Below are 19,958 nucleotides of genomic sequence, written 5' to 3'. Positions count from 1 at the left end.
TCATTATTCATTTATATGTACATGTACATTTCTTCATTAAAAACATGTCTTTCTGCATAATTTAGACTAACTTTGTGAGTTTTTTGAGGGCTGGAACCAATTAAAATTATTTACATTAATTCCTATGGGGAAAAGTCGTTCGAGATAAGAGCTGCTCGACTTAAGAGCCCAGGTCCGGAACGAATTAAACTCGTATCTCGAGGTACCACTGTATACTATTTAATTCTATGTATATACCGTATGCCATATTGTACATACATATTACACACAGGCACACAAAAATATACATTATATGTTATATAAACTATGTGTGTATGTACACACACACACACACACACACAGCTCTTCTAAAATTATACACATTCAACCTCATTTACTGTGATAGGAAAAACATACCCAGAGCCAGAAGGGGAAAAAAGAAAAAAAAATCAATTCTTTTTTACCAGTTTTGCATACCTGACCAAAATTTTTCTACCAGTTCTATGTACCTGACCATGCCCGTAGGAGCCCATCACTGGTCTGACCTCTGAACCCACCCCCATATACCCTATAAATGGAATGTTGAGGTCAAAGGTTTCACATTTGAAATTTGTCAGTATCTAAACCTTCAACCTCTTGTCATATTATGAACTTCAGTGATATTTGTGTTAAATTTATATTTACCTACAAATAAATAAAGGGAGACTAGTGTAGATCTATTTCAAGCTCTTTAGCTCTCATCAGCTAGCCATACCCTTCTGGGATTGGCACCTGAGCTGGTAGATGTATTAACCTCTAAGCCACAGGCTCTCCTAGCTTTGTCAGCTATACCAGGGGAGAGATTAAGTGTTTTTTTTATCAGAGAGCCCATGGCTTACATGTTAATACATCTACCTAATATTAAGCATCCCGGGTTCAAATCACAGAAAGGTATAACTAGCTGATGAGAGCTAAATAATTTGAAATAAATCTATATTAGCCTCCCTTTATTTCTTTGTTAGTAAATATAAATTTAACACAAAATAGTTTGTTGTGAAAGCGACTGCCTGCAAAGACTCCTGGATTGGGGTTAAAAGGGGAAAGCGGAAGCCAGGGTTCCCTGGTAAAAAAAACAACACACTTTTCCACTGAGGTTTACATGCATGTTCCCACTGCTGCCTTGCAATAGTCCTTAACTTACAACAGTTTGTTTAGTAACCATTGGAAGTTACAATAGCACTGAAAAGAAAAAGTGACTTATGGCCATTTTTCACAGCAGCACCGTAGCATAGTCCCAAAATTCAGATACTTGACAACTGGTTGCAGTGTCCCATGTGATTCCCTTTAGTGACCTTCTGACAAGCAAAGTCAATGGGAGGAACCAGAATCATTTAACCATCATGTCACTAACTTAATAACTGCAGTGATTCACTTAAGAACGGTGGCAAGAAAGGTAAAAAAAAATAGAGCAAAACTCATTAAACGAATGCCTTGCTTCATTCAGCAAACAGAAATTTTGGGCTGTGGTCATAAGTTGAAGACTAACTGTACTTCACTGTCTTCACATAGCCAGCAAGAAACCTACCAGCGATTCGTCTTCAGCATCCCTCTTTTGCTCTTATTCCCGTAACCAACCAGAGTAATTACCATTAATATGCACTTGACACTGTCAACTGAATATGTCATGCTATGTCAACTGATTCTGTCAGGGACTGTCACTGAGTTGGTACGATTTCCAGTCTACCCTATTTGACAACCCTTTAATCTTCTCCCCCCCCCCCCCCCCCCGTAGGCATACCTACCAGTCTGACAACTCCCTGGTGGTTAGCCATCTGAGGGCTGAGGATGCTGGCATCTACACGTGCATAATTTCAAATGAGAGGGTGGAACGCAGACAGATCGAGTTGCTGATCAAAGGTTATTTTATTCTTTGTTACTCAAAAACAGCCATAAAAGCAAGAACCTGCTTGTCTTGATGTAGCCACCAAGTCATTCTACAATTGTTTTTTTTATCAATGGAAAATGATATCCTCTCCAAATTGCATCAGAGTACAAAACCCAGGCTCTGTGGTTCCAATGCTTGGAAAACTCTCCTCCATCTTATAGGAAACTTAGTACAAGCAAAACTTCCTAGGAGAACAAACCCTGGAAGAACCATCCCTTTGTCAACCCCCAAAGATTTCTGAAAGTCAAATCCTGATGGCGTCTTTGTTCTGTTCCTTTGCATAGAAATCCCTCAATCTACCCTCACCCAGGGAAGAAGGCATCAACTTACTCATGATCAGAATCAGCAGCCCAGAGTCTTTGGCACAGGAACTAATGACAGGTGGTCACATGTTTCTTCTCTGCATCCTCAAATAACATACAGGTATATCTTTCAACTTCCTAGAGCAGCTCATGTTCCACATATTGTGCTGTGTCTCTTTCGAGATGCATTTGGAAGCTGATCAAACAAGAGAAGGCTATTTAATCATACAGCTATTGTATCTAATCTTGATGCTTAGAAATCAGCACTGCATTTTCTTTAGAGCTACAACACAAAAACTGGAGCAATTTTAACCTAGGGTTTTTTTTAGTTCTTTCTTTCTTTCTTTCTTTCTTTCTTTCTTTCTTTCTTTCTCTCTCTCTCTTTCTTTCTCTCTCTCTCCTCCCACCTCTCCCCCCCTCTCTTTTTCCTTCTTTATTTCTTGTTGGACCAGATCAGGTAACTGAAATAACCCAAGGGACTTAATTTAGGCAACCGTTGATATCAAAGTGTTTTAATGAAATCATTTTATGCCTTAGGCAGTTTTGTGTATTTTGCTTGGCTCCTTGAGGAACCTACTGTTAGAAGGAAACAATCATTAAGAAATTAATTACTGTGTTTAATAAATATTCATTGTAGAAATAAAACTATATCTGGAGGAAACAGATTCTAGCAAAACAAGTCTCTTAAACAGACAAGCTATTATTTAAGTTGCTTATTTTCACTGCTTACTTGGCAGTTTTGTAATAAAACTCAGTGGCCTGCTTGAAGCCTAGGTTCACAAGCATCACCAGCTCAAAATTTATGCTCTTGTCTAAGTGAGTCACATTCTAGAATATTTGTTTGTTTGTTTGTTTGTTTGTTTGTTTGTTTAGTTAGTTAGTTAGTTAGTTAGTCCAATACATAATGAAGGTTAATGAGAGTAACCATATAGCAATATATATCAAAGAAAGAAAAGAAAGAAAGAAAGGAAGGAGGGAGGGAGAGAGGGAGGGAGGGAGGGAGGAAGGAAGGAAGGAAGGATAGGAGTAAAGATATAAGAATAAAATACAATACATCAATGGAGAATAGAGGAAGAGATATAGGAGTGGAAGAAAAGAAATATGAGATAAATATGAGATAGGAAAGAGAATTGGACAGGGGACGGAAGGCACCCTAGTGCACTTATGCACGGCCCTTACTGACCTCTTAGAAATCTGGAGAGGTCAATCGTGATAGTTTAAGGGGAAAATGTTGTGGGTTAGGGGAAGATACTATGGAGTCTGGTAATGAGTTCCACACTTTGACAACTCGATTGCTAAAGTCATATTTTTTACAGTCCAGTTTGGAGCGGTTAATATTAATTTTGTATCTGTTGCGTGCTCTTGTGTTGTTGCGGTTGAAGCTGAAGTAGTCGTTGACAGGCAGGACGTTGCAGCGTATGATCTTGTGGGCAATACTTAGATCATGTTTAAGGCGTAGTTCTACACGTAGTGGCTACACTAAAAAGAACTAAGAAATGCTGTAGTGAGAGAGATGATGAAATTTAAGAGTTTATCTTTAGCAACTCATCTTTTTGGCAGTGGGGTTGATTACATCATTTCAGTGACAAGGGTAACTGTCAAGCCACCTTTTGCAAAAAAAAGCTGCCCAGAAGAAAGTATAAAAATGGAATAAATAATCTGCCACTACTCATTGATCTTTGAGACATCCATCTATAGCAAAGTAGAGCTAAGGAAATAAAAAAATATAAACTAGTAAATATTTGAACCCCCCGCAATTGGTGGTGGTGGTGGTATTGTCAGTTGGGTGATGGGCACATGCACTGTTTTATGTTTTGTTTATGTAACTTTATGTGCAAAACCAATAAAAAAAAATTTTTTTTTTTTAAAAAGAGACATCCGTCTCTAGCAACTGCCACTAGCTTCAATAATTGGAAATAATCCTCCTCTCAAAAAGTAGAATGCATGCACGGAACATTATCAAAGGGAGTGGGAGTCATTTGTTTTACAATCCTGTGTCATACATATTCAGTTACTTTATTCTTTATCCTTGCTTACAGGATAGGAGTAAACCTCCTAGCCTTCTGTGTCTGGATTAACAGGCTGGCGCAGGTCCCCAGACAGCTGCATGATTTTGTTGAAATTCTTGCCGAAAGCATCACAGACGGCCAGATAAATTATAAGGAGAACATTCTGTTACATGGAATTCTCGTGGCTAGCAGCATTATCTGGGCCTGTAGCCAAGGGAACACTTAAAAGGGATGTATTTATACAAAGCTACATTTTGTAAAATGTTAAGAGAGAGAGAGAGCCACACAACTTGTTGAAGAAGAATCTCTGCAATGTCCATTTATGTTCAAATCATGATGAAAGGAGAGAAGAGCTAAATGATGTAATACAGGCGCTTCTTCTGAAAGGAGATAATGTCAGGGCTAATCTAACCTCCAATAAAAGGAAAAGCAACACTTCCAGCTTTGCCCACTCTCCCTCAAGCTTCCTTAAAATGGGAAACAAAACCGGTTCCTTCTCCTTATAATTGAATTGGCCTCAGCGGCTTCAGTAGAGAATGCAGATCTACAAGTAACTTGGAGCCAAATCATAAATGATTCCCTAGGTTAAAATCAGTACTTTAAATTGTAGTTAAACATTAATGTGGAGCCAATGTACAGCCCAGAATAAGATGTAATATATATTCCCATCTACAGCTGCTGATGAGCATTCTGGCTGCTGCATTTTATAGCAATTGAAAATTCTGAATAGCAACCTTGGCAACTTGAAGCTATTTGGACTTCAACTCCCAGAATTCTGGGAGTTGAAGTCCAGATAGCTTCAAGTTGCCAAGGTTGGGAAACACTGCTCTAGATGTATGATGACTGTTGTGATTCCGTCTGAGGCCCCTCAGGGAACGGCTGATCCTCTGCCGGCTTCCTGCTCAGAGGGGGAGGATGAGGAACAGGAGGTTCAGGCAGACGGGGAGGAGGAATCTCAGGCTGAGGGAGAGGGAGGACAGCCAGAGTCCCCCGAGAGGGAGCTCTCCCCAGCAAGCAGCCTGGATTCCTTAGAGGAAAATGCACAAGCAATAATCGATCTCCGGCAGAGAAGAGCAACACAACGAAGGGGACAATTAGCCAGGTACTTTCAGCACTAAAGAGGCAACAGCTGGGTTTGGGTGTGGTGCTCTCTGGAAAGACTGAAAAGGCAGACCCACCCTTCCTGGCTTGTGGAGTATTATCTTTGGGAGTCCTGGGACCTGGCTGTGATCTTTGGCGTCTTGGAATTCTGGTTTGTGACTTTGAATACTGAAACCTTGGGGGGAAAAGGTGTGGGTCTTATTCTCTACAGTGGTGGGTGTGCCAGCAAGAAGTCTGCTGTATTGTCTGGCCATCAGGACTCTGCTGTGAAGTCTCATAGCCTGCCTGTTGGGAAGAACAGGTTTTTCTCTGTGTTTATTTTTCACACTATAAAGTGCTTTTGCTTTTACCAGCGTGTCTGGCTGCTTTTTCCAGTTGGTGTTGAAGTCTGGGGGCACCCAGACAGAACAATGACGGGGCATGAATCACCTCTGTAAAGCTAGCTTAGTTGCTCAACAACGAGTCACTGGTGAAGTGGGCACAGCAGCGCCTGCATTTTCTGTGTCCCATGAGGAAAGTACATCTTCCTCCCTCCCTCCATCCTTACCACTTTCTATAGAGCAGTGATGATGAATCCTTTTCATCTCGGGTACCAAAAGGGTGTGTGTGCAAACCCACACCCATAATACAATACCTGGCTGGAGAATTCTGGGAGTTGAAGTCCACCAGTCTTAAAGTTGCCAAGTTTGAGGACCCATGCTGTAGAGGGACGATCGAGAGCATCCTATCATACTGCATTGCTGCCTGCTTTGAAACCATACTGCATTGCCCAGGAAGGCAGTGTAGAGAGTGGTAAGGATGGCAGAAAAGATTTTTGGTAGTTCACTTCTTTCTATCCAGGGCATGGCATATAAGCGATGCTTGACTAGGACCTGCAGTATGTATGTGTACATCAGGCAAGGGTTCCCTGTCGCCAATGCTACTGGTGTGGTTGCGTGCGCAGTTCCATGTGATTAGCAGGTGAGCGCATGCACCTGCGCAAGATTTGTCACAAGCCAAATCCAGGCGAGAATGTTTACACGTGAGAGATTTTGCTGAAAATGTCCTTGCGTGAGATTTGATTTCCTGCTCATGCGCAGAAGCCAAATCTCATGCGGGTGCATGTGGTCATTCGGAGCTGCGCGCGCAACTCCCATTTTCGCTACCACGCTATAGAGTCTCCTGTACCGATAGGAACCCAATACATAATCCCCAAATCTTCAACCTTACATTATCTACAATAGACCTCTCCCCTTTTCTAAGAGGTCTGCAAGGGGCGTGCATAAGTGCACCTTTGTGTCTACCGTTCCTGTCGTAATGTCTTATCTTTTCTATCTCTACTTTATACTTATATTATGTTAAACATACTACAATACAATACTATATTCGCATGACAAATAAATAAATAAATAAAATAAAATAAAATAGAATTGAATAGAATTGAATTGAATTGAATTAAATTACATTAAGTTACGTTACATTAAATTAAATTAAATTAAATTAAATTAAATTAAATTAAATTAAATTAAATTAAATTAAATTAAATTAAATTAAATTAAATTAAATTAAATTAAATTAAATTAAATTAAATTAAATTAAATTAAATTAAATTAAATTAAATTAAATTAAATTAAATTAAATTAAATTAAATTAAATTAAATTAAATTAAATTAAATTAAATTAAATTAAATTAAATTAAATTAAATTAAATTAAATTAAATTAAATTAAATTAAATTAAATTAAATTAATTAAATTAAATTAAATTAAAAAATGAAATAAAATGAAATAAAATGAAATAAAATAAAATAAATAAAATAAAATAAAATGAAATAAACAAACAAAACAAAACAAACAAAACAAAACAAACAAAACAAAACAAAACAAAATAAATAAAATAAACAAAACAAACAAAACAAAACAAAACAAAATAAAATAAAATAATAAAATAAAATTAAATTAAATTAAAAAATTAAAAAAATAAAATAAAATAAAATAAAATAAAATAAAATAATAAAATAAATAAAATAAAATAAAATAATAAAATAAAATAAAATAAAATAAAATAATAAAATAAAATAGAATAGAATAGAATTGAATTGAATTGAATTAAATTAGATTAAATTACGTTACGTTACATTACATTAAATTACATTAAATTACATTAAATTAAATTACATTAAATTACATTAAATTACATTAAAAAATGAAATGAAATGAAATAAAATAAAATAAAATAATAAAATAATAAAATAAATAAATAAAATAAAATAAAATAAAATAAAATAAATAAATAAAATAAAATAAAATAAATAAAATAAAATAAAATAAAATAAAATAAAATAAATAAACAAAACAAACAAAACAAAATAAAATAAAATAAACAAAATAAACAAAATAAACAAAACAAACAAAACAAAACAAACAAAATAAAATAAAAAAAAATAAAAAAACAAAATAAAAAAATAAAATAAAATAAATAAAATAAAATAATAAAATAAAATAAAATAAAATAATAAAATAAAATAAAATAAAATAAAAAAATAAAATAAAATAAAATAAAATAAAATAATAAAATAATAAAATAAAATAAAATAAAATAATAAAATAAAATAAAATAATAAAATAAAATAAAATAATAAAATAAAATAAAATAAAATAAAATAAAATAAATAAATATTACATATATATTGTTTCTTTAGAAAGCAGGCAACAGAATTTCATTTTATTGTGTGGCAGCATAATCACAATAAAAATGTCAGTAAATATTATCTTACCTTGAAGTCCTCATGTCTCAGATAAAGTTGTAATTAGTGCGGCAGCCCCAGATGGGCAAAGGCTTATCTAGCCAAAGTTGCCAACTGTTGAGCCAGTAGGAATCACAAATCCTTGAACTCGTGGGAGTCTTTGTTGTTCTCCACTTGTCTTCCAGGCCTCACTTCTACCACTTTATCCCCCAGCTATTTTCTCAGGAAATAAGCCACCCAGGGACCGAGAGAAGCGGCTCTGGAATTATTTTGCCCTGGGCCTTGAGATATCTTTATTTGCCAATGGCAGGCCTTGCCAGTGGTAAGGCCTGCCATTGGCAAATAAAGATATCTCAGGGCCCAAGGCAAAGTAATTCCAGAGCCATTTATTAAAATGAAAGAAGGAATTCTGATCCTTTTAAAAAAATACTTAATGCATCTACTTTGCAGGTTAAAAATGTACAAGAATGAGCCTTCGGTTGTTGATGGTACCATTGGCGAACAAGTCAGGCTGCCTTGTCGTGTAGAGGCTTCCCCCTCCTTAACCATTGAATGGCAAAAAGATGGCCGTCCTATTTCATCTGCCAGGTAAGCTGTATCTTTGAGAATATTACTCTCTCATTTTGTGGTCTTTTTACGAAGTGTACAAAGCTCCCCCCTGAAATAAATCCGTACTGCCCCCACCCTCCTCGCCTTCCGTAGGAGTCTTAAGACTCACTTATGCTGCCAGGCTTAGGGCTATACAAGAACAAGGGGACACAGTCTGAAGTTAGTTGGGGGAAAGATCAAAAGCAATGTGAGAAAATATTCTTTTACTGAAAGAGTAGTAGATGCTTGGAACAAACTTCCAGCAGACGTGGTTGGTAAATCCGCAGTAACTGAATTTAAACATGCCTGGGATAAACATATATCCATTGTAAGATAAAATACAGGAAATAGTATAAGGGCAGACTAGATGGACCATGAGGTCTTTTTCTGCCATCAGTCTTCTATGTTTCTATTAGATTCTTGCCCCCTGGTCAATTAATGTGTTGAGAGAATGTTGAGTAAATGGAATGACTATTTCTTTATGGATTTTTTGGGTTTTTAGACTTTTAATTAAATAACTGCACTTAACATACTGTATATTGTTTGTTATATGTTGTGAGTTACTTCCTGGGTGTTTATATGGGCTTTCCCAAATATGCTCATGTTACACCAACACTCTGCAGTCTGCATTGGTTGCCGATCAGTTTCCGGTCACAATTCAAAGTGTTGGTTATGACCTATAAAGCCCTTCATGGCACCGGACCAGATTATCTCAGGGACCACCTTCTGCTGCATGAATCCCAGCAACCAGTTAGGTCCCACGGAGTGGGCCTTCTCCGGGTCCCGTCAACTAAACAATGTTGTTTGGCGGGACCCAGGGGAAGAGCCTTCTCTGTGGTGGCACCGGCCCTCTGGAACCAACTCCCCCCAGAGATTAGAATTGCCCCCACCCTCCTTGCCTTTCGTAAGCTTCTTAAAACCCACCTCTGCCACCAGGCATGGGGGGACTGAGATATTCTTTCCCCCTAGGCCTTTACAATTTTATGCATGGTATGTTTGTATGTATGTTTCATTTTATAATAAGGTTTTTTAAAAAATTGTTTTAGTATTGGATTGTTACATGCTGTTTTTATTACTGTTGTTAGCCGCCCCGAGTCTACGGAGAGAGGCGGCATACAAATCCAATAAATAAAATAAATAAATAAATAAATAAATAGATGTTGTAAACCACCCCGAGTCTTCGGAGAGGGGTGGCATATAAATCCAATTAATAAAAATAATGAAAAAATAACCATGACCTGGATGACTGAGACTCTCTATAGACAGTTAGCCGGGGGTGAAATTCAAAATTTTTCTCTACGGGTTTCTGTGGGCATGGCTTGGTGGGCATGGCAGGGGAAAGATACTGCAAAATCTCCATTCCCATCACACTCTGGGGCCAGCCAGAGGTGATATTTGCCGGTTCTCCAAACTACACAAAAATTCCGCTAGTGGTTCTCCAGAACCTGTCAGAACCTGCTGAATTTCACCCCTGCTTTTAGCTATACAATTTGGGACGAAATGGTGTGAGAATAGAAATGGATTCCAGAGCTGGGGGGGGGGTGGGATTGCAGACTACAAGAACCAGAAGCATCACTCAGGTGACCCTGAGGTCATAGATAAACCTCCAAGTGCTTCAGTGACCCTCTAAGGATGGAAATGACTAGCTCTCTGCAAGTAATATGAATCTTTCCATTTCACAACTATCCTATCAGAACTGAAGAAGCTTCTTGGATGAGAAGCGAATGGTCTTCAAAGAAAAAACAAGGAAGTCCAGTTGCCTCCTGAAAAAACACCCTTGGGATAAATGTCTGTCAATTTTCCCTTTCTGTTTTTCCCTTAAGACACTTCCTTCTCTGTATTATTCCACAGCGACACTTTTGTATTTCAGTAGGTCTTTTTTTAGCATTTCCTATTCACATTTTCCTCCATTTCTTTCTCCTACTTTCTTACATTTTTCTGGTTACCATTTCCACATACGTTTCTATATAACCTTTTGTGGCAACCTGCTATTTTCTTTTTCTCTTGAGCTAGAAGTTTTCTAACTGTTTAATGTACAGCAGCTGAGTACATATAATGTGCTTAACAAAATCAGTCTGACAGTTAACCTTAGTCTTGGCTTGTTTGTGTTACTGGATGACTTGAGCAAATAGAGCCCATTTTGTTACAGGTAGCCCTTGGGGTACAACAGCGTTTGGGATCAGAAATTCTATAGCTAAGCAACGTGGACATAAAGTGCCATGTCATGGGAGCACATGGCTTAGCGACAGAAATCCCAGTAGTCCCAGTGTCCATTGTAACCGTAGGACCATGGGGCTCATTAAATGGGGAGTGAGAAGAGGCAGAAGTTCTACACAATCAAGCTGGTGGGTTCAGGCACGACTTGGGGTGGAGATGCATGATGCATGCAGAGTGTGGGGCACTGTTCCCTCTAAGGTGAGCAGCTGTGCGGCCACTCACAGGAAATCAAACTTCAGCACAGGACTTTCAAGTACCGCACAGTGTTGCAGGAGCTCTTCAATTGTGCCACCAAATACCATACAGTATTTCAATATTGCAGATGCAGACTTGCAGTATTATAAATGGTACTGATATATAGCATTTTTAATTATGTGGGTACATTGAATAAACATAACTTTGGGTTTCAAAAAGCACTGATTTTGCTGTTGTCTCGGGTGACATCTGTGAAAAAAATTCAGGTGCTCAGGCATGAAAACGTGCCGCTCAGACACTATACTTTTCCGCCCACACCAAAAAAAAATTAGAGGGAACATTGGTGTGGGGCAGGATGCCATAGGAGAGTCAGGGTGGTGCCATAGGAAGCGGGTGTGCCATGGACAAATTCTACCAAGCATAGGTAGATGTGTGGGTGCCACAGCAGAATGCCACAGGCAGCTGCCAAGCATCACAGATAGGCAAAACAGCAAAAGTAATTTCCAACTTCCTACCAGCTTCCCTATTGTTTGACTGACTGACTGACTGACTGACTGACTGACTGACTTAATTACTTACTTACTTACTTACTTACTTAACTTAATTACTTGCTTGCTTGCTTGCTTACTTAATTGCTTGCTTGCTTGCTTGCTTGCTTGCTTGCTTGCTTGCTTACTTACTTACTTACTTACTTACTTACTTACTTACTTACTTACTTACTTACTTACTTACTTACTTACTTACTTACTTACTTACTTACTTATTGGATTTATATGCCACCTGTCTCCAAGGACTCAGTGCGGCTTATAACATATAAAAGAAACAATGATATACAATAGTTAAATCCAATTAATTAAACTAAATTAGCTAATCTAAAAACCCCAATTTGGTTTAAAATCAATGATACCCATTCAAGGAACAAGCAACGCATAATATTCATCTGTCAGGGGGCTAAGATCTAATCTCCCCAACCCTGGTGGCATAAATGAGTCTTAAGACTCTTGCAGAAGGCGAGGAGGGTGGAGGCGGTGGGAATCTCTGGGGGGAGCTGATTCCAGAGGGCCGGGCCCCCCACAAGAAGGCTCTTCCCCTAGGCCCCACCAAGCGACATTGTCTAGTTGACGAGACCTGGAGAAGGCCAACTCTGTGGGACCTAACCAGTCCCCGGGACTCATACGCTGGGACTTTACTTGTGGAAATCAGGCAGAGAATGTTGGAAATTGTGACCACTGGTCACTGTGACATTGTAATTGCAAATTGTGCATCCCCTGAGCTGCAACATGGCCACATGACCAGGGGAATGCTGTGGTAGTCAAAACTCCCTCTTGTTCAGCATTACCATACAACAGTGGTTCTCAACCTTTCAAATGCCACGACCCCTTAATACAGTTCCTTATGTTGTGGTGACCCCCCAAACCATAAGTCTGGCACCAATTCTCCCAACAGAGCTTTAAGCTGATTGGCAGGAAGGACAGAGGGTCACCCCCACTATAAATGCCAAAAATATGTCCCAAGGCGCCAGAATAGAATCTTTAGTTCCTAATACCATGGGAAATTTGTCTTTTCCCATGGTCTTAGGCGACCCCTATGAAACAGTCATTCGATCCCCAAAGGGGTCCTGTCCCCCAGGTTGAGAACCACTGCCCTACAGTATCTTTGAACGATCGGCGAACAAGCGGTTATAACCCACCTCTTTGTCATACCATTTATTTTCCCCCTGTACTGCTTTAAGTTTAGTATAAAACATATCCACACAGATCACGTAGCTCCAGCTAAAGAAGGCTGAGTAGGATGGCCTGAAATGCACCATGTTTACAAAATAAATCTGGGAAAACCCGAACAGACAGCTTGTCCCTCCTTTATTTTCAATGAGCTTTCCTGAACATGATTAGGATGGATGGAACACAGCATAATGTGATCATCAGTACCTAGGACGAGGCAGTTTCAAATCTTCTCTCAATCATAGCATTCTGAATTGACTTTGGGCCAGCCACTAATCCTTAGTTCATCCTCTTTCATTAAGTTCTTACTGTGCGGATAAAATAGGGAGATCCCCCTCCCATGTACATCAGTTAGAAGAACCGGAAGACAGGCTATCAAAGGGATGCCCTAATTCTCCCAGAGGCTCTCTCTATAATGCATTCCTGCTTCATCTGTCCACGTAGAAACTCATTCATCTTAATGATTCGATAGTTGTGGCCCGAAGTGATCTGGCAAAGACTGTCATTTGACAACCTGGATATTGGTTGTTCTAAAACTGCTTACGGTAGTCTTGCCTGGATGGGTACCTTGCGTTATAATTATACTCAGCTCAATGCTTTTTGTATTTTTGACTCCTACATATTTTTAGTGAAACTGCAAACTTACTATTACCACCAGCTGCTCAAAAAGATTAATTTTAAGAGTGGATTGATTTACACAGGATGCAAAACCAAATACCTTTACAGCTTGCATTTCCTTAGCCTACTCAGCAAACTATAGTTCAATGTAACCCCGATACTTTTAATTAGCTTGCAGCAATTAAGCAGGATTGATGACAGCTGATCCCAGAACGATTATTAACATATTTGAACCTTAGGAGCTCATAACGTATATTCAGAATACTGTATATTTTGAGCCATTAGCCTCTCACAAAAAGGATTCTGTACTCTGTGAATCAATGTATTTCCTCTTCTTCTGAAATTCATGGCAATTTTAATTTCCAGGCATAGGCAGCAACCTGATGGTGCCCTGCTAATCAGTCGCCTAACAGCTGAAGATGCTGGCTTCTTTACATGCATTGCTTCTAATGGCTGGGACCAAGATCAGAAAAAAATTCAAATTAGACCTAGAGGTATAGTGATTGTTGAGGGGGGGGGGGAGGTACTTCAGTGTTACCCAAATATAAGTAATGAATTTGCTGCTGGAGAAAAATATGATCCTTATTTTGCTACTGTTATTAAATTAAGCTTTAGTTGCTGATTAATATAACCAGTTTTGAGAGTAAACTCAGCATATTTCCAGCACTTAAAACCTGATAGCAAGAAGAAATTTAGTAAAAGTTAAATGTTGTGCTTAAGATTATAAATTATCTCTACACAGTGGCTCCACAACTCCCTTTAGGTATGAGATGAGTTTAGTTTCATCAATGGTATCATCAAATAATGTGAGTGAGATATTTAGACTTTCCCATAAATTGTGCCAGATTCAAGATAGAAAATTTTAAAGACATTTTTTTTTAAAAAAATTGGTTGGCGCTGATTAGCATAATTTTCCGGGACCGCCTTCTGCCGCACAAATCCCAGCGACCAGTTAGGTCCCACAGAGTGGGCCTTCTCCGGGTCCCGTCAACTAAACAATGTCATTTGACGGGACCCAGGGGAAGTGCCTTCTCTGTGGTGGCCCCGGCCCCCTGGAACCAGTTCCCCCCCAGAGATCAGAATTGCCCCCACCCTCCTCGCCTTTCGTAAGCTCCTTAAAACCCACCTCTGTCATCAGGCATGGGGGAATTGAGATATTCCTTCCCCCTACGCCAGGGGTCGGGAACCTATGGCTCGCGAGCCAGATATGGCTCTTTTGATGGCCGTATCTGGCTCGCAGACAGGGCTCCTAGCACTGAGCTCCCGCTCGCAGCTGTCCCCTGGCTCCTGCTCGATGCCACGGTTTTCGGCGCTGTCCTGCTGGGCCCCAAAGACGGAAGGCAGGAAGAAGGAGAGCTCCATTCTTCTCGCCTTTTTCCCGCCTTCCGTCTTTGGGGCACAGCAGGACAGCGCCGAAAACCGCGGCATCGAGCAGAAGCCGGGGGACAGCTGCGAGCGGGAGCCCCAGGAGGGAAGTACTGGCAGCGCCCCGCCCAGCTGAAGCTTCACTGGCGTCGGCGGCAAATGTCCTTTGTGGCCCCGTGGGAGGGGGGGGCTGCAGCGGCCGCAGGCAGTCGCAGGGAGATGGCGGCGGCGAGAGGGAGCTCCAGCTGGGCTGGGGGTTCGGGGGGGCCATGAACGCCGCCCGGAGCCAATGGTTTCTTTTGGGCTTACTTGAATTCCTGCTGCTGGTAAGCGCGCGCGGGTGGCCGGGTGGGAAGGGCGAGGCGCGAGGGGGAGGCAAGTGGAGAAGCGGAGAGAGAGAGAAGTGGACCAAAAGAAAGAAAAGGGAAAGAGGGAGGGAAAGAGAAATGGAGAGGAAGGAAGGAGGGAGGGAGGGGAGGGAGGGAGAGAAGGAAGGAAGAGAAAGGAGGGTAGAAAGAGAGGGAGAGAGAGAGGAGAGAGAAAGGAAGAGGAGAGATAGAAAGGAAGAGAGAGAAAGAAAGAGGGATAGAAAGAGAGAGAGAGTGAGAGATGCTCAGTGAGCCTTTCTTTGAAGTTGCCTTTCTTTCTTTCTTTCTTTCTTTCTTTCTCTTTCTCTCTCTCTTGCTCTCTTGCTTTCATTCTTTTTTCTTTCTCTTGCTTTCTTTCTTTCTCTTTCTTTCTCTCCTTCCTTCCCTCCTTCCATTTCTTTCATTCCCCCTCTCTATTTTTATTTCTCTTTCATTCTTTCTTTCTCTCTTTCTTGCTTTCTTTCTTGCTCTTTTTCTTTCTCTCTTTTACCTTCCCTTCCTCTATTTCTTCTTTTCTTTCTCCTTCCTACCTTCTTCCCTCCCTCCCTTCCTTCAGTCCTTCCTCTCTTACTCTCCCCTTTCATAAGTTTCCTTGCTTCCTTCCTCTGTTCCTGTCCCTTCCCCCTTTCTTTCTTTCTTTCTTTCTTTCTTTCTTTCTTTCTTTCCTTCCTTCCCTCCCTCCATTTCTTGCTTTCCTTCTCCTTCCTCCCTTGTTTCCTCCCTCATTCCCTTCTTTCACTCCTTCTTCTCTTACTCTCCCCTTTCACACCTTTCCTTGCTTTCTTTGCACCCTTCCTCTGTTCCTGTCCCTTCCCTCTTTCCTTCCTTCCTTCCCACCCTCCATCCATTCATTCACCCATTCCTCTCTTGATCGCCCCTTTTACCATTCCTTCCTTCCTTCCTTCCGATGTGGGCCTGGGCCAGCAGAGTAGTTTGCTTTTGCACCCCGTCTCGAGCTCCCTTGGTGCCAACCCGGCCCTCCCCACTTCAGAGAGAAGGGGGAGAAAGAGAGAGAGAGAAAGAGAAAGAGAGAGATAAAAAGAGAAAGATAGAGGGAGGGAGAGAAAGAGATAGAAAGAGACAAAGAGAGGGGGAGAGAAAGAGAGAGAGAAAGAAAGAGAGAAAGGGAGATACGTATGGCTCTCGCGGAATTATATTTCAAAATATGTGGCGTTTACGGCTCTCTTAGCCAAAAAGGTTCCTGACCCCTGCCCTACGCCTATACAATTTATGCATGGTATGTTTGGTTTTTAATAAGGGTTTTTCGTTATTTTAAATATTAGATTTGTTATATGTTGTTTTATTATTGTCGTTATCCGCCCCGAGTCTACGGAGACGGGCGGCATACAAATCTAATAGATAGGTAGGTAGGTAGGTAGGTAGGTAGGTAGGTAGGTAGGTAGATAGATAGATAGATAGATAGATAGATAGATAGATAGATAGATAGATAGATAGATAGATAGATAGATAGATAGATAGATAAATTCAAATTGGTTTAAGCTCCTAGTGGAAATAATGCTCTAGAAACAAGAAAGCGGACCTGTGGAAATTGCTGCTGCAATGATTTATTTGTGTGTGAGAGAGAATAAATGTAGGAGGGAAGTATAGTTACTGCTATGAGAACAGTTTCTACTTTTCTCAGTATAGGACAGCTATAGAGAAGGATGCATGTATGTATGTATGTATGTATGTATGTATGTATGTATGTATGTATCTATTTATTTATGTATTTATTTATTTGTCAAGCTTGTATAGGATAGTAATAGTTGGTATAAACATAAGTAAAAAGTAAGGATAAAAGTACAGTAGGATAGGGACATAGGTAGGCATAGTGGTGTGCTTATGCACATACCTTACAGATCTATTAGAAATGGGAAGAGGTCAGCTGTAGACAGTCTAAGGTTAAAGTTTTTGGGGGTTTGGGGAAGAAACCACAGAGTCAATTAGTGCATTCCAGGTATTGATCACTCTATTGCTAAAGTTGTATTTTCTGCAGTCGAGTTTGGAGTGGTTTACATTTAGTTTGAATCTATTACATTTAGTTTGAATCTATTACATTTAGTTTGAATCTATTACATTTAGTTTGAATCTACAGTATTACATTTAGTTTGAATCTATTATTAGTACTTAACTGTAGCTGATTGGTCACACAGTGTTTCTCTGTGTTGAATTCTATTGTGCATATCATGTTGAGATTTTTCTCCCACATCGATGGCCTTTCAGCTAGAAAAGACCAAGTTCACATGACCAGCAGGGCTGTTCAATCAGAGCTGCATTTTCAGAATATAATTTGATGACCTCGGGCAAAATCTTCCTGGAATTGATGACTCTCTTTTTCTGCTTAGGAGACTTGAGAATTATTGACCTGCTGCCCAAGCTTTCGGTGTCTGAAGGGGAGAATGCTCATCTTCATTGTATTGTGACAGGCAACAATGTAAACATAAGATGGTCAAGGTAAGGGGGGGGGGAAATCAGCTGTATTTACTTGTACCTTCAGTACAAGTGAACCATGCAAGAAATTATCAAGCAACAACCATCCATTTGGAAGATGAATTCAGATTTAGTTTTACAAACCCATTTGAAATAACCCTGCTTATTTATGTGTTCCTTTGAAGACTCCCAGAAGACTAACCCTCCCTTTATTTCCTTGTAACTGTTGGGAGCAGCAACTGCAAGACTGCTAATTATTTACTTCTTCATAGAAATGGGGTTCCAGTAAGGTCAGATGGTCGTCGTATCCATGTGTCTCAAGACGGAAGCTTGTTTCTAAACAGTGTTCAGCTTGGTGACGAGGGCTCCTATACCTGCAATGCCTACAGTGCCAATCATTCGGTCAGTGCCAGCACAGATGTGAAAGTCATCAAAAGGCAGCCAGAAGGTGGGTGCGCACTATTGTTCTTAAATGTTCTTCTAATTTCCAGGATTGGATTTCACAGCCGCTTCAACCTTAAATGTGTGGCATGTGGTTTTTTCTCCCAGCACCGGAAATGTTTTCTGTTGTAGACTCTCTGTAGAAACACACCTGGTTGATCCTGTACACATACTTCTGAGCTTCTTTTTTTAATTTTAGAATCTCATATTAGATCCGATACTCTTTCATGAAAGCATATGTGCATGGAAGGCAGAGTTGAAAGAAAAGTATTTTTTCATCTGGAAGTGGTTAATTTATGAAGATGGAACCTGCCTTCAAAAAAGCAATAGTATATGCTCTCCTGAAGAGGTCGTATTTCAATTTATCCATATTGGATAACTTCTGTCCTGTCCCATCCTCTCTTTTTTAGGGAATATGCTTGAGAAGGCGATGGGGGATCAGCTACAGAAGGGCCTAGCTCAAGGCCCAGGGGGCTGGATCAGACCTACACGGTACTTAGATCTGGCTCACGGGGCCACCCTGGAAACAGCAAAGGACTGGTCCGCGGTGCTTCTGCCAGTGAAAAACGGGCTTCCAAGCTCCATTGCAGCTGCCACAGCCTCCTGCAACCCTCTGCCAGTGAAAATGTGCGTGCGGCCTTCCCAAGCTCCGTTTTCACTGGCAGAAGGTTGCAGGAGGCTGTGGCAACCAAAACAACCAGAACTTGGGAGCCTGTTTTCACTGGCAGAACCCTTGGGCTACCACAGGTGTCCCTAACAGTATTGACGTCAAGCTGGCATGTCGCCTCCAGCCATGCTCCCCCTGCCCACCAAGGTCAAACACAACCCTGATGCGGCCCTCAATGAAATCAAGTTTGACACCCTGAGCTATAGAGCCAAAGAATGATTTAGCTTTACTAGATAAATGGTCAAAGCAATGGAAACTGCAGTTTAATGTTTCCAAATGTAAAATAATGCACTTGGGGAAAAGGAATCCTCAATCTGAGTATTGTATTGGCAGTTCTGTGTTAGCAAATACTTCAGAAGAAAAGGATTTAGGGGTAGTGATTTCTGACAGTCTCAAAATGGGTGAACAGTGCAGTCAGGCGGTAGGGAAAGCAAGTAGGATGCTTGGCTGCATAGCTAGAGGTATAACAAGCAGGAAGAGGGAGATTATGATCCCGCTATATAGAGCGCTGGTGAGACCACATTTGGAATACTGTGTTCAATTCTGGAGACCTCACCTACAAAAAGATATTGACAAAATTGAACGGGTCCAAAGACGGGCTACAAGAATGGTGGAAGGTCTTAAAGCATAAAACGTATCAGGAAAGACTCAATGAACTCAATCTGTATAGTCTGGAGGACAGAAGGAAAAGGGGGGACATGATCGAAACATTTAAATATGTTAAAGGGTTAAATAAGGTTTAGGAGGGAAGTGTTTTTAATAGGAAAGTGAACACAAGAACAAGGGGACACAATCTGAAGTTAGTTGGGGGAAAGATCGAAAGCAACATGAGAAAATATTATTTTACTGAAAGAGTAGTAGATCCTTGGAACAAACTTCCAGGAGAAGTGGTAGATAAATCCACAGTAACTGAATGTAAACATGCATGGGATAAACATATATCCATCCTAAGATAAAATACAGAAAATAGTATAAGGGCAGACTAGATGGACCATGAGGTCTTTTTCTGCCGTCAGTCTTCTATGTTTCTATGTTTCTATGTAAGAAGCAGATTTTCTAGTTATCTTTCAGTCACTATCCATGCCTGGTCATATAAAGGGAAGAAAACTGTGATGGGTGTTTTGGATGCTTCCAGATGCTATTAATTTCTTGATGGGCATCAACACCATCAACCAAGGCATCTTTATTGATTGCCTGCAATGGTCGGGGATGCAGTTGTGCAGTGGCCCCACTAGAGCCATTAGTAATCGTTTAGGGAAGGCAGTTCCCCTAAATTGCAGGATTTGATCCTCTTTCCTGTGGTTATCTA

The 19,958-nt window shown here is 40.1% G+C and overlaps 1 protein-coding gene across 3 annotated transcripts in view; it reads left to right on the top strand.

Annotated features, from left to right (window-relative positions):
- The window catches only part of PAPLN (papilin, proteoglycan like sulfated glycoprotein), a 123,013-nt gene that overhangs the window by 100,335 nt on the left and 2,720 nt on the right, over positions 1–19,958 (top strand). For all 3 annotated transcript variants that reach the window (XM_070758230.1, XM_070758238.1, XM_070758222.1), the window contains 6 exons: positions 1,751–1,875; positions 2,188–2,326; positions 8,490–8,627; positions 13,745–13,872; positions 17,457–17,565; positions 17,814–17,989. In XM_070758230.1, coding sequence (XP_070614331.1) covers positions 1,751–1,875; positions 2,188–2,326; positions 8,490–8,627; positions 13,745–13,872; positions 17,457–17,565; positions 17,814–17,989 — 815 coding nt within the window. The remainder of the gene's footprint in view (positions 1–1,750; positions 1,876–2,187; positions 2,327–8,489; positions 8,628–13,744; positions 13,873–17,456; positions 17,566–17,813; positions 17,990–19,958) is intronic.

This window comes from Erythrolamprus reginae, chromosome 1 (assembly GCF_031021105.1).
Source record: "Erythrolamprus reginae isolate rEryReg1 chromosome 1, rEryReg1.hap1, whole genome shotgun sequence".
NCBI classification, from domain to species: Eukaryota; Metazoa; Chordata; class Lepidosauria; order Squamata; family Dipsadidae; genus Erythrolamprus; species Erythrolamprus reginae.
The sequence above is the reverse complement of the archived record's forward strand: the minus strand, read 5'-3'. Positions and strand labels throughout refer to the sequence as shown.